A 15,814-nucleotide genomic window follows, 5' to 3' on the forward strand; every position below is an offset into this window, starting at 1 on the left:
GAACTTTAACGTAGCTCTCCAGCTTACTAGACAGACGTGCTAACCACTACACTGTGGCTATCACAGCTGCTCTGACTCCCCTGCTCCACCATAATACGAACTGTAATTCACACCTTCAGCCCATTTGCCCCCTCTTAAATCCTCAGTATTACTGTGGCTCTCATACCTTGAAATAGCATCCCAGGTTTTGTATATAGTAAACAGCAGAGCTGAGTTCACGTCTCGCCTATGGTACAAATTTTCATTCACTGCTTCAACTTCTATCCTTATCGGAGATAACGTTGAGACTCACTTGTCTCCAGGAAAATGTAATTCAATCAGATCAACAGATCACATTATGCCTGAGTTACAGGTAAGATTCTCTATTAGGTACAAAGGTGGAATGCTATTCCAGTGTCTGAAAGCCTCGGCAATACTGACTGTTTAAGAAGGTGAAATGGGCTGAAAAGTGTGGATTGAAATACGGATTAGGGCGGGCACTGGAGGAGGATAGTCCATACATCTGTGGCAGCCACAGTATTACAGTAGTTCAATGAACGGGCCATCTGCCTAGAGAGTAGGAGATCCAGGTTCAAATCCTAGTCGCGGCAAAAACTTTAATTCATCCTTCAGCTTCTGTCCTTATCGGAAATAACACAATTTTTGCACATGGATTAAATAAGGAAATATGCCTTATTGTTAGTTCTTCTAACACTTACCAGAGGTGTGATCCCGTTCTGCAGCAACAAGTTGATGAGGTTGTTGTAGTAGTTGATACCTGCTTGGTTGATGTTGTCAACGTCTCCACTCGGTAAGATCCTCGACCACGAGATGGAAAAGCGGTACGTGTTTGCCTGCGCAGATTATAATGAGTCACGTATGAGGAGCGTTTATAATTTTTTTCCTTATTTTATATTTAAGATGTCTAATCATTAGAATCACTCTTGCTTCGCGATTACAGATGTATATCTAAATCATAGTTTAATGTGTAAATAAGCCTTTTTGTAACATGGGAAGTGGTTGTGAAGTCGAGATGGCTTTTTCCGTGAACACTCCAGTGCGGACCGAAACAACACTTACAGCTGATGGACGAAAATAGTATCACTTGAATAACTTTGACGGTCAAGGCAATCCTCAATGATGTTTTCGTATGTGTTACAGACGCAAAGCGCTCATTTGCAACTAAAATAATGAGTGTGCGGTACGAATACGAACTGCACACACACACACACACACACACACACACACACACACACACATGCCGAAACCGGTAACCCTCTGCCGGCTTCCACCTCTCCTGATAAATAGCTGAAAAGAATAACGAGTCGAGAAGACGTCGTTTCTAAAATAGTCCACTCTATTTCTTGGAGTATGAAAAAAGAGCTGCGAATAAATTGTGTGTGTCTGTGTGTGTGGGGGGGGGGGGGGAGGGAGGAGTTTGTGAACTAATAGTAGTATCAACACTCTACCGTGATAGGCACAAGGTGTTGAAAAGGAGCGTTATTTATCCTGAGTTATGAATTATGTGGTACATGTTGCAGTCACATACAGCCATATGCTCGAACGCTACATCAAGATTACCACAGTATCTTATAAAAGACAACATCACCTAAAATTGACGAAAAATTGAACTGGAATTAGAAACTTCAATTCTTAATCGTCGTATACCAGCTCCATCAGCCATTGTGGATGCAGTACCTCAGATTATAGCCATGAAGTAAAAACCCGATAGTACGCGGAGGCCTCCACCTATGTGACGAACTGATACGAAAAGCTATCAGGCTAAAAGTATGTACTGAACATTCTCTATTTGAAACTAAAGACTAGTTTATTACTTAGTAAATCCAAAGTTATTAGCATTGTTATTTCTGCCGTTAACACCAAACGCATCGCTCGATTAACATTCTTCCTCTATTAGTCGTTTCATCCTTGACGTTAATTTTGTAGCAAATTCCACAAATATTCAAAGTTATTTATAACAATTTCAATGATTATCAACCTTTAATTCTGGACACACTGATTACTTCCAAATTTGATGGTACCTGATGTCCATTATCATTCGGCGTACGCGTGAACCTACTATGATCTCTACTGTATTTATTACTGGCCAAGAGCTGCTTCCATCGCATTGATTTCAAAACTTGTGGACACCATATGTTACTGCATATATTTATGGACTGCTACTTATCCATATTTACTTGGAGGCTTGTGAGGTCATATGCTACTAAACGTTTGGATATTTAAAAACCATTTTGTCCCACAGTAAGCGTAGTAACATTAGTGGGTGACCCCATATAATGGCCCTGAAGTGTAACTCTGTGAAACCTGTTTACTCTATTTTCATAGTCAGCGATCTATTTTCAACCTTCGGAAACAAAAAGGTATCAGTACACGAGACGTTCTTTGCAATAACTTAATTTGTTATGTTAGTTACATATCCTTAACGGATTTAAATACGAAAATTACTTGCAAAACGAGTTTAGATGAATACACATTCTACTTTTAAAAAATACAATCTCACACGACTACTCTGCAATTCACATTTAAGTGCTTGGCAGAGGGTTCATCGAACCACAATCATACTATCTCTCTACCATTCCACTCCCTAACAGCGCGCGGGAAAAACGAACACCTAAACCTTTCTGTTCGAGTTCTGATTTCTCGTATTTTATTTTGATGATCATTCCTACCTATGTAGGTTGGGCTCAACAAAATATTTTCGCATTCGGAAGAGAAAGTTGGTGACTGAAATTTCGTAAAAAGATCTCGCCGCGACGAGAAACGTCTTTGCTGTAATGACTTCCATCCCAATTCGCGTATCATATGTGCCACACTCTCCCCATATTACGTGATAATACAAAACGAGGTGCCATTTTTTGCACCCTTTCGATGTCCTCTGTCAATCTCACCTGGTAAGGACCCCACACCGCGCAGCAATATTCTAACAGAGGACGAACGAGTGTAGTGTAAGCTGCCTCTTTAGTGGACTTGTTGCATCTTCTAAGTGTCCTGCCAATGAAACGGAATCTTTGGCTCGCCTTCCCCACAATATTATCTATGTGGTCTTTCCAACTGAAGTTGTTCGTAATTTTAACGCCCAAGTACTTTGTTGAATTGACAGCCTTGAGAATTGTACTATTTATCGAGTAATAGAATTCCAACGGATTTCTTTTGGAACTCATGTGGATCACCTCACACTTTTCGTTATTTAGCGTCAACTGCCACCTGCCACACCATTCAGCAATCTTTTCTAAATCGCTTTGCAACTGGTACTGGTTGTCGGATGACCTTACTAGGCGGTAAATTACAGCATCATCTGCGAACAACCTAAGAGAACTGCTCAGATTGTCACCCAGGTCATTTACATAGATCAGGAACAGCAGAGGTCCCAGGACGCTTCCCTGGGGAACACATGATATCACTTCAGTTTTACTCGATGATTTGCCGTCTGTTACTACGAACTGCGATCTTCCCGACAGGAAATCACGAATACAGTCGCACAACTGAGACGATACCCCATAGGCCCGAAGCTTGATTAGAAGTCGCTTGTGAGGAACGGTGTCAAAAGCTTTCCGGAAATCTAGAAATACAGAATCAACCTGAGATCCCCTGTCGAAAGCGGCAATTACTTCGTGCGGATAAAGAGCTAGCTGCGTTGCACAAGAGCGATGTTTTCTGAAACCATGCTGATTACGTATCAATAAATCGTTCCCCTCGAGGTGATTCATTATGTTTGAATACAGTATATGCACCAAAACCCTACTGCAAACCGACGTCAATGATATAGGTATGTAGTAAGATGGGTACTCCTACTACCCTTCTTAAAATTGATGCAATTTTCCAATCTGTAGGTACAGATCTATCGGTGAGAGAGCGGTTGTATATGAATGCTAAGTAGGGAGCTACTGTATCAGCGTAATCTGAAAGGAACCTAATCGGTATACAATCTGGACCTGAAGACTTGCCCGTATCAAGCGATTTGAGTTGCTTCGCAACCCCTAAGGTATCTCCTTCTAAGAAACTCATGCTAGCAGCTGTTAGTGTTTCAAATTCAGGAATATTCCATTCGTCTTCCCTGGTTTCGGAAAACTGCGTTCAATAACTCCGCTCCGGCGCAGTAGGTCATCCTGATGGATTTCGTAATATTAGCAGTGTCACTATCACGATCCTATAGTGTGGTTCATATGTGATAATTTATTGCTGAATGAATTTCTTTCAACATCAAACATTTTTATACCATGAAGTGACCAGATTTGTCCCCTACTTGAATCCCCGAGAGAGAATACCTGTCGATAATGAGACTACGTTTGAAGTCCATTCCGGGACTCTAAGTTGATGGAACAGCGGAAGTAACGAGTGGCACAAAACCTTTGACAACCCACTGCCTACCTCGTAGAATCACTGGATCGCTGTGTAGGCAACACTTTCGCGCAGTATTTTAGTAGCACAAAACCAAGTATATCGGGATGCATAACAGCTGCGAAGCTGGGCAAGTCTCTTGTTGCAGAGAGATCAGAAATGCAGTGGGATATACTTCACGTGGTGCCTATACAAATCGTATTAACACACCATGGCCAGTGGTCACTTTCACAATACTAAACTGAAATATAATTTGCTGCTGCCGCGCAAGGTAGTCGTGCGATGTAGGGCGCCTTTCCACGGTTCACGCGGCTCCCCTCGTCGGAGGTTCGAGTCCTCCCTTGCACATGGGTGTTAGTTGAATTTAGATTAAGTAGTGTGTAAGCCTAGAGACCGATGACCTCAGCAGTTTGGTCCCATAGGACTTACCACCAATTTCCAATAATCTGCTGCTTTTAGACTTCTTATCAGTTCGAACACAAGTTGTCCGTCTGGAATAGTGTTTCATCTTTTATTGATTACGAGGCAAGTGATAAACAACTTTTTCTTGTTTTCAAAAAGATTTCTCAATCCTTTAGCAGAGCTACGTTTCTGTTTTTTTCCCTAATTCGAATTAAGAAGTGTACGCAACATCCCATATATACTTGCGAAGTTATCCTCATTGGCTATTCTTTCCCACAGGCGTAGCTTGTTCCAGCAGAGCACTTTATAAATGATTAACAGTTTGATTCTATTTTCAATGCTTTCGCGAATGATTTGCATTTAATTTCATACACACTATCCATATAACCATTTGTACACAGCTTCATTTACTTCACGCATAAGTCAACAGTGATAACTGTAACCTATGTGAACAACATTGCCAAGTGATATAACCAACTCGCTTTAATAGTTTAAAATAATGTTGTCTTATACGATACTTCTTTACGGAAAAATAACAGATTAATGTTTTGTGGTCTTCAGTTCAAAGGATGGTTTGATGAACTTCACCCTGCCTAAGCCTATTCATCTCACCATAAGTACGGCAACGTAGATCCTCTTGAACCTTGTTACTGTAGTCGAACCTCCGTCTTACCCTACATATTTTACCCTGACACTTCTCTCCATTACCGTACTTGGCGAAATATTAGTTCGGCTGAAGCACAAAATCAGTAGCGCAGCAGCTACATCAGTTGCCTGTAAGTGCTGAACTTCTATGTAGAATAGTGAACTGTCCAATACATGAATAACATTAAACAGCAGGTGGTTAAACTTAAGCAGGTGAGAGGTAGTCGAACATTATCCTCGCTGACGCGAGAAGGGACCTTTTAATTTATATTTTGCTCGGAGTGTTGCAGATGCTGCTCAGTGTGACCTGCAATGTTGTCAATATGCGTAAACGACGCATCATATTGGGTCAGCAACAGTTCCGAATTACTCACTTACGAATCCATTGCCTACATATTTGAGGCTTATCCCGAACATCTGTATTACTGTAGCTATGACGTAGTACATTGAGGGAGATTTTGACGACAAAAAGAAACTGGCGCCCAGGAAAATAGTGCAAATCAATTAATTCCTTTTGCGAAATATTTTAATTGGGCTGAAATTAATGCTGACCTAATGGCATCATTTCTGTATGTTCCATCTGGATTTATGGGTGCAAAAATATCCACAAAAACACATTCTTCTGGGAGACTTTTGATGCGCGTGACTTCTATACTTTAAACTTGTACGAATGGATTTAGGCTTTGCACTAAAGTAGATAAATATATAGCCTCAAATTCATTGTCGAAATGCGGTGATTTAAAGTTGAGCTAAATGTACCACGTAAAATTCGTTATTAAGTGAACTGAATGTGCTGAAACGGTTTAAAATAAATCAAATTAATAAAAATTGAAACTGGGAACTCACTGTCAAAAATCTAACTTCATTCGAATTAAACGTGCAAAAAACGCTTTTTATCTAAGTTTCTTTATGTTCGCCCGTTCTATGTTTTAGTCTTGTGCAAATCAGTTCAAGTTTTTTAAGAAGGTAGACAAATTCACGTTATTAGTGCTCGTCCTATTGTTTTGTGAAAGCTTTATCAGTTGCACGATATAGGCAACACAGTTCGAAAGACAATAAAAGATCCTACACCAGACCAGTCGTAGATTCTCTTCTTTTAAAATTTTCCCACAGTTTTCTAGTTTTCCCACAGTCCATGTTTCACCACCATACAATACTGTTCACCAAATGTACAGAAATTTCTTCCTCAAATTAAGGCCCCTGCTTGGTGCTAGGAGACTTCTCTTGGCCAGATAAGACCTTTTTGCTCCGACCATCATTACTTGTTGTGCTGCCGAGGTAGCAGAATTCCTTACCTTCTTCTACACCGTGATCAACAATCCATATATTAATTTTCTGGCTATTCTCATTTCTGCTACTTCTCAATACTTTCGTCTTTCTTCGATTTACTCTCAATTCATATTCTGTTTTCATTAGACTGTTCATTCTATTCAGCCTACCCTGTAATTGTCACAAAGGTTAACAACGTCACTGCGAATCGTATCGTTCCTTTCACCATCAAATTTAATTTCACTCTTGAAACAGTCTTTTATTTCCGTCATTGCTTCTTTGACGTATAGCTTGAACAGTAGGGGTGATAGACTACACCCCTGTCTTACAGCATTTTTAATCTGAGCACTTCGTTCTTGGTCTTCCATTCTTATTGTTCGTGTACATGTTGGATATAACCCTTCTTTCCCTATACCATATCTCTGTTTTCCTCAGAATTTCGAATATCTTGCACCATTTGACATTATTAGACACTTTTTCCAGGTCAAGAAATCCTATGAACGTGTCTTGATTCTTCTTAAGTCTTGGTTCCACCATCAACAACAACGTCAGAACTGCATGTCTGGGACCGTAATCGTTCCTAAAGCCAAACTGATTTTCATCTAACGGAACCTCAATTTTCTTTTCTATTCTTATGTATATGATTCTTGTCAGTAGCTTAGATGCAGCGGCAGTTAAGCTGATTATGCGGTAATTCTCTGGTCTCTCCTCTGCATTTAACACAGCGAACGCCAATTGCACTATTATTGTTACCGATCTTGCTTTTAATTTCACTGACGGTTGTCTTGATTTTTCTACATGCTGACTCAATATTTCGGACAACAATTTTTTTTCGATTTCGTCACATTTTTCGTCCAGTCATTTAGCCTGAGCTTCCCTACACTTCCTCTTTATTTCGTTCCCAAGTGACGTATATTTCTGTTGCCTCCACTTCCCTAAAAAATTTTGTACTTCCTTCTTTCATCCATTAAATGAAAAATTTCTTATGTTACACATGGTTTCCTCCTTTGTACCCCTGTTTTTCTTTCTATCTTCTATGATTGCCCTGTTTATAGATGTCCATTCCTCTTCAACTGAACTGTCCACTGAACAAATCCTTATCAAAGTATGTACAACCTCTGAGAACTTCCAGCGTTTATTACTTAGTATTTCCGTATCCCACGTCTTCGTCCGTCTATTCTTCCTTACTATTCTCTTAAAATTCAGCCTTCTCGTCATCAGAAGGAAGTTGTGATCTGAATGTGTACTCGATCCTGGGCATGCCACACAACATTTTTATAGCGCAACGCAATCTGACTTTCAATAATCTTTACAAAAGAATGGCCCTAACTAACAATAACCTACACCTTTCATGAATTACTTACCTCACAAAAATCTTAGTTATTCGAACTACTGCAATACAGCGAGCGCCAGTACTGCCAGCTAAATAAAGGATTCTAATTACTGAAGGCACTAACTACTGATAGGCATAGTTAGCAAATGAGAGATTTTGATAGAGAACAAACAATGTATTTACCTTAATAATGTTCAAAAGTCATCATATATGTATCAGTTTATGATATACAGTATTACAAATTTACTCTTTGTGATGGACACACGTCCAGATCGTCCGTTCTCAAAATTCTGCCATGTCTCTCTCCACGTCCACCAGAGCTGGCGGCTCACCTCCAACTGCACAACGCTACGAGCTGTTCACATCCAACTGCCCAACAGTACAATAGCGACTATTTCTTCAATGCCAACCAGCCACAGACTGCACACAGCACAGTCAGTGATTTTCATACAGAGCGCTACGTGGTGTTACCAACATAAAAACCTAAACAGCCTACTTACACCCTTTCTTCCACTTCTTCCCCTACAACCACATTCTCTCGTTTAAGTATTTCAGAGTCGTCATGCTAGGATCTCAGTAGATCTGTGTACCCCATATGAAAGAGCGGTGGGACTGACCAGATAATTTCATTGATAATCTCTGGAATAAAGTTGCCTTGTTACCAAAAATGCCTATTGAGTAAATTCAAGAAATAGGGATAAGAGGAAGACTGCAACAATTATTGTGACTCCAAAGGATATATCACATAGATAAGGGTAAGTTAATGGAGTTTAAGCTACATACCGTGCCTCATAGTATTTCTATTATCCAATACGCACATGGAAAAACATACAAAGTGGTTAACTGTATGTGTTGACACTTCAGAAGGGGATGTAATACGCTATAGAGAGATAGCAACAGGGGTTTTAGACAGATATCTTCTACATTAGTATCGAAGTCGATGAAACAAGTATTAAGACAAGTGTGATAGGTATTCTGAAGAAATAAGTACCGAAGCCATACCACCCTTTGTGTAATAGACTATGAAATTGAGTCTATCAGCAAGAAATGTAAATTTATATTTTGTTCGACTAGTTTCTGGTCGTGTAACTTGGCATGTAAAATAATACTGCAGATGAAAAATCCATTTAAATCGTTTCAACTTTTCCACGGTCAAGCCGCCATCCTCAGGTGAAAGGAAATGGTGATTTTTGGATGAAAAAAAAAAAAAACTGAATGTGCGTCTACTTCGGCCGGTCTGAAATATGGCATATGCCTTTCACCTGTCACAACACAACCTCATGGCCAGTTCTCGAGCTGCTGCAAGAAATCGCCAGTACTCGTACTTTAGGAAACTTTTCTAAGTAATGCCTACAACGTAAGGGTAATGTTTTAACCATCGAGACTCTTAGTGGATGAAACAAAATTCTTATGAGTGAAGCAAAATTCTATTTTCTTCTTCAGTGTTACAGTCACAGTCCAGTATGAGGTATTTGTTGACATCGATAATTGTAGTATTGGTGAGCGACCGTTTATCAATTGATACTTACTTTCAAGTTCTTGAGGGCTTCAACGTCCTCTGCATACTTGTGGTACGAATCACACGCCACGTCTCCGTTATCCCAATTTGCGGCATAGTCCGGGTGCTCGTGCAACATATGGTCCCATATGTTCTCACCTTTGCCTGTAAGTAAACACATGGAACGTCCGAATAAAGGCAAACAAAACAACTCTACCAGTGCAAGAAGATGGAGGTGTTACAACACAATTACAAATGCAACGAAAGTTAAAGTGTAAAGTATGCAAGACTGACATTATATACAGTTACAGGAGCACATAAAGAGCAGGGTAGCACTGGCAAATAATAGCGGGAATTCGTGGACACTTCGTATTAGCCTTAATGTGGAAGAAATTGTGTGAATGTACGTTTGGAGCTTAGACATCTATGGATGTGAATCATGAACTGCGAGAATCGAAGGATTATGCGATGCTATTAAAGGCTGCTGAAAATTTAATGTGCTGATGAGATACGAAATGAGGAGGTTCTCCACAGAATCGGTGGGAAACTCTGACAGGAAGAAGGAACAGGACGACATCAAGAAATGACTTCTACGGAACTAGACGGAGCTGTTATGTAAAAATTATTTAATTCCATTTTGGTGTTGTGGTACAGAAATCTTCTCTTGCTCCCATTTAAAAAAGTAGTCGCAGGTTGCACAGTGATCTTTATTAGCTTAAGAGTTAATAAAGAACATTGTGCAACCTCCGACTGTTTTTAAATAGTAAACTGTAGAGTATAAAGCTGTAGAAGGTGAACAATATTGGAATATACCCAACAAACGATTGAAATTGTTTTCTATTGTGGTGAGGAGGCTGCCGCAGGAAGACACGTCATTTAGGCTTGCATAAAACTAATATTACGACTGATGACTCTTCCGCCGCTTCTCACCAAATAAGACAAACTGAATTCGTGAAGCCTGAAATGTCAGGGCGAGATCTCAATGTGGTTTATTAAATACAATAATTTCAAAGCAATAAACTTTTAATGCCTACTCCGCAAAATTTCCTATTATAATTAAAGTACCATTACTAGTTTTGGTTGTAATGAACAACCATCTTCAGATCCCTCAAAATGGAAAAATCAGTGACATACACTGGGGAACACGATTATCTGTTACCATCCAACGACATGCATTCGTAAATACCAATGGAATGACAGAACGTATTTAAAAAATATCACCATGAGCAAGCCGGATTGTACACCGTAATGGTGCAGTATGACGACAGTAAAAGAAAACGGGCAGTTGCGTGAGTAAAAATTGTATCGAAAGCTCATTATGCAAAAGGGCCTTTGCATATACTGTTCTCACTCTAATACCTGCTGCACTTCTGCAAATAATGAGTGAAAACAGGACACGCAACGGTTCCAAAACCGGAGCCGTTGCATATATTGTTCTCGTAATAATACTTGCTACACTGTTGTAAATAATACGTTTTGAAATGACTTTTCCTCATGCAAATAGTTATTTTTCTTTATCGTCGCCATCCTGCAAGATTATGGTGTAGACAGTGGCTTGTTCCCTGTGATATCTTTACACTACGTGCTGTCATTGTCTTCGTATTTATTAATGTTTTCCTATGCGTTTTATCGCTTTTCTACATTTTCCGAAGATGATTTTACATGCGAACCGAAACTAATTATCTTACTTCAGTTGTAATACGGAAACTGCGGTCTAAGAATTAAAAGTTTTCTACTGCGAACAAATTTTTATTTGTGAAACTAAATTGTTTGAAATTAGGTTTCTCCGTTATTTAGAACGATTACGAGAAGAACATTGATATTAGCAATTAAAGGTCGAGTCAGTTACAGGAGATATATAAGCTGAAGTGATTACGTCCACACTGGGGAAAGTAACACAATCACTGAGTTGCGCTGTAGTATGATCCCAGAGTAAAAGGAGTTGCTGGTGTTAACAGTTCGGAAGCACAACAGGTCGATAGGTAATGTCATTTCATGATGTCGATCCATGATATCGATGACGATGATGATGATAATGATGCATATCGTTCGTGTTTGCAGTGTACCAGAACGCAGTGCTATCGATAAAATTATACCCAGGGTGATCGAGGTTACAGAATCACTTCATGAGTATTTGGAGAACATAGACAAGGCCTCAGTTGACAAGCGGTTTTTATCACAAAAATGACTTTTGATCTTTCAGTAGATGGCTTCCGTAAGATACTGGCCGTCCTCTTCACAATTTGTGACAGTTGATAAGGTACATTCAAAATTAAACGAATAAGAGGGTTGTAATATGAAACAATACTGTTGCTTACGAAAGAGGGTGTGATCCGTATAAAAACATTTAGGCCCCAAACTCGCCGCTAGAGAGACCTGGGTAAACTACCACGTAACGACAGACCGAGCACTTGCACGCATCAACCTCCACTGCGGTCAGTCGTGCTGGACACAATGGAGGCCTGAGAAGGAAAGCAAAGGGGAGTAGTGCGTTTCCTGACAGCGCAAGCAGTGCAGTGAACGGAAATTCAACAATCAAGGGCACAAGTGTACGAAGAGCGCTCCTTATCCGTTGCAGGGGCCAAGGCGTGGCACACGTGATACATGGAAGGACGGACGTCGTTGGCGAATGAAGCGCAATCTGCAAGACCACGCCCCATTACCGATACCATTGTCCAGCGCGTGGAAGTCCCGATTGTCGGTGAGTTAAAAGTGGTAGCCATGGCCCCAGAGATGGGATTCAGTGTCGGGAATGCAACTAACACACAGTTCTCTCCCTACGCTTGTGTGACCCTGGAATTTCCGTTCCCTGCATCCTCTCGCTGTAAGGAAACGCACTAAACTACTTTGTTCTTCTTTTGAAGCCTCAATTTCGCTGTTTTAGCACTACTGATCCAGCAGACGGTCGACGTGTGCACGAGTTCGCTCTGTCGTCGCGTAGGTGTACGCCCATGTCCGTCTAGCGGCGAGTTTGGAACTTCATCCCTCTTATGGGGATCACATCATCCCCCCTACACAATAGCATTATGAGCCATTCAGTGGTTTTCATTTTACAGCTTTTAGCTCGTCTATTTTACAGTGCATCTTATACAATATTACATAAGTATGAACGAGTGTCGTAACAGTGCAATTATGAGCTACTACACTGTAGGTATGAAACAGACACGAGATTTATTTTTTGGTCAGGTTGGTTTCACCCTTTACTGATGTTCCATAAAATATGAGAGCGCTACTTTCGTCTCTTGGACAGTGCAGACGAGTCACTAAGTGTTCCTTGATTTTCTTCCTGAAACTGACGGTCGGTAAGCGCTTCTGATGAAGCATAACAGCGCAATCAGGTTAGTGCATTGCATAAAGCCGAAAAGTAACATTCTAGCTACAACACCTGAATCGCCACCATGAATGGACGGTGGCCATTGTAGCGTTGGAGGCGGCCTGCGCAACAGAAAGATGTTTGTAATGGATGATCGTTTTCCCAGTTCCAGCACGGTTATCTACTTCCCCGTGAGATTTTTCAGTATTGTCGAAGACTTCAATTGCGTCACAACTGGAATTCAGTGCCGTGTGGAGATTCTTTGTTAAGGGTAGTTTATTGCTAATAGTACTGCTACAAATTTGGTACAAGGGCATGAGTAGTCTGCCGTTTCACTTTCAGCAGTTGGACACGAGAGTCTGTATTCAGCCAGGACCACTTCCATTGGAAATGAAATGAGCGTTTGGCGTCATTGGCCGGGAGGCCCCTTACGGGGCATGTCCGGCCGCCTTGGTGAAGGTCTTATTACATTCGACGCCACATTGAGCGACCTGTACGCCGAATGGGGATAAAATTATGATCAAGACAACACAACATCCCATCCCTGAGCGGAGAAAATCCCCAACGCAGCCGGGAATCGAACCCGGGCCCCTTACGACGGCAGCCCGTCACTCTGACCATTCAGCTACTGGGGCGTACACCACATGCATTGAAGGATATCAAGATGTCCAAAACACATGTTGAAATGTGGTAGAAGAAAGTCTGCAGTTAGAGTCTCAAAAAAGAGCTGACACTTATTCTAACAGGAATTAGAATATTTGTGGAAGATGGACCCGCATTTGTGAACGTGCACCAAAATGCGGTTATTTAAATCCAGCAGCGCTTAGACATTTTTTTTTAATGTAGCTTATTTGGGGAGGGGGGCACTCAGCCTCGTGATGCCATTTGAGGAGCTATTCGACCGAATAGTAGCGGCTCCGGTCAAAGAAAACTTGTTGAAGTATGTAACCAGTGAGTCCACCACTTCACATCAGAAAGTAAACAAAATCTCGAAGCTGTAGCTGGAAGCCATGGCCTTGCACCAAAAAATGCCAAGTCGATTTCATCTGCCGTAAAAGATACGAGCAGAATTTCTGCCATACAAAAAGGATTCTTCACATCAGTTACCTCTAAGAGGATGATAAGATAAATGGAAAAAATACGTGGTGAGACTGAACTGAAAATCAAAATGAGAACATCTACATCTACATCTACATCCATACTCCGAAAGCCACCTGACGGTGTGTGGCGGAGGGTACCCTGAGTACCTCTATCGGTTCTCCCTTCTATTCCAGTCTCGTATTGTACGTGGAAAGAAGGATTGTCGGTAAGCTTCTGTGTGGGCTCTAATCTCTCTGATTTTATCCTCATGGTCTCTTCGCGAGATATACGTAGGAGGGAGCAATATACTGCTTGACTCTTCGGTGAAGGTATGTTCTCGGAGCTTTAACGAAAGCCCGTACCGAGCTACTGTGCGTCTCTCCTGCAGTGTCTTCCACTGGAGTTTATCTATCATCTCCGTAACGCTTTCGCGATTACTAAATGATCCTGTAACGAAGCGTGCTGCTCTCCGTTGCATCTTCTCTATGTCTTCTATCAACCCTATCTGGTGCGGATCCCACACTGCTGAGCAGTATTCAAGCAGTGGGCGAACAAGTGTACTGTAACCTACTTCCTTTGTTGTCGGATTGCATTTCCTTAGGATTCTTCCAATGAATCTCAGTCTGGTATCTGCTTTACCGACGATCAACTTTATATGATCGTTCCATTTTAAATTACTCCTAATGCGTACTCCCAGATAATTTATGGAATTAACTGCTTCCAGTTGCTGACCTGCTACTTTGTAGCTAAATGATAAGGGACCTATTTTTCTATGTATTCGCATCACATTACATTTGTCTACATTGAGATTCAATTGCCATTCCTTGCACCATACGTCAATTCGCTGCAGATCCCCCTGCATTTCAGTACAATTTGCAATTGTTGCAACCTCTCGATACACCACAGCATCATCTGCAAAAAGCCTCAGTGAACTTCCGATGTCATCCACCAGGTCATTTATATATATTGTGAATAGCAACGGTCCTATGACACTCCCCTGCGGCACACCTGAAATCACTCTCACTTCGGAAGACTTCTCTCCATTGAGAATTACATGCTGCGTTCTGTTATCTAGGAACTCCTCAATCCAATCACACAATTGATCTGATAGTCCGTATGCTCTTACTTTGTTCATTAAACGACTGTGGGGAACTGTGTCAAACGCCTTGCGGAAGTCAAGAAACACGGCATCTACCTGTGAACCCGTGTCTAAGGCCCTCTGAGTCTCGTGGACGAATAGCGCGAGCTGGGTTTCACACGACCGTTTTTTTCGAAACACATGCTGATTCCTACAGAGTAGATTTCTAGTCTCCAGAAAAGACATTATACTCGAACATAATACGTGTTCCAAAATTCTACAACTGATCGACGTTAGAGATATAGGTCTATAGTTCTGCACATCTGTTCGACGTCCCTTCTTGAAAACGGGAATGACCTGTGCCCTTTTCCAATCCTTTGGAACGCTTCTCTCTTCTAGAGACCTACGGTACACCGCTGGAAGAAGTGGGGCAAGTTCCTTCGCGTACTCTGTGTAAAATCGAACTGGTATCCCATCAGGACCAGCGGCCTTTCCTCTTTTGAGCGATTTTAATTGTTTCTCTATCCCTCTGTCGTCTATTTCGATATCTACCATTTTGTCAACTGTGCGACAATCTAGAGGAGGAAGCACAGTGCAGTCTTCCTCTGTGAAACAGATTTTGGAAGAAGAAATTTAGTAATTCGGCCTTTAGTCTGTCATCCTCTGTTTCATTACCATTTTGGTCACAGAGTGTCTGGACATTTTGTTTTGATCCACCTACCGCTTTGACATAGGACCAAAATTTCTTAGGAGTTTCTGCCAAGTCAGTACATAGAACTTTACTTTCGAATTCATTGAAAGCCTCTCGCATAGCCCTCCTCACACTACATTTCGCTTCGCGTAATTTTTGTTTGTGTG

General features: G+C 41.1%; 1 protein-coding gene across 1 annotated transcript in view; it reads right to left on the reverse strand.

Annotated features, from left to right (window-relative positions):
- Positions 1-15,814, reverse strand: part of LOC126282118 (myrosinase 1-like) — a 65,948-nt gene that overhangs the window by 43,014 nt on the left and 7,120 nt on the right. Inside the window, exons 2-3 of the mRNA XM_049981585.1 lie at positions 9,517-9,650; positions 699-833 (exon numbers count right to left, since the gene is read on the reverse strand). Coding sequence (XP_049837542.1) covers positions 699-833; positions 9,517-9,650 — 269 coding nt within the window. The remainder of the gene's footprint in view (positions 1-698; positions 834-9,516; positions 9,651-15,814) is intronic.

The sequence above is a fragment of the Schistocerca gregaria genome, chromosome 7 (assembly GCF_023897955.1).
Source record: "Schistocerca gregaria isolate iqSchGreg1 chromosome 7, iqSchGreg1.2, whole genome shotgun sequence".
In the NCBI taxonomy this organism is placed as follows: domain Eukaryota; kingdom Metazoa; phylum Arthropoda; class Insecta; order Orthoptera; family Acrididae; genus Schistocerca; species Schistocerca gregaria.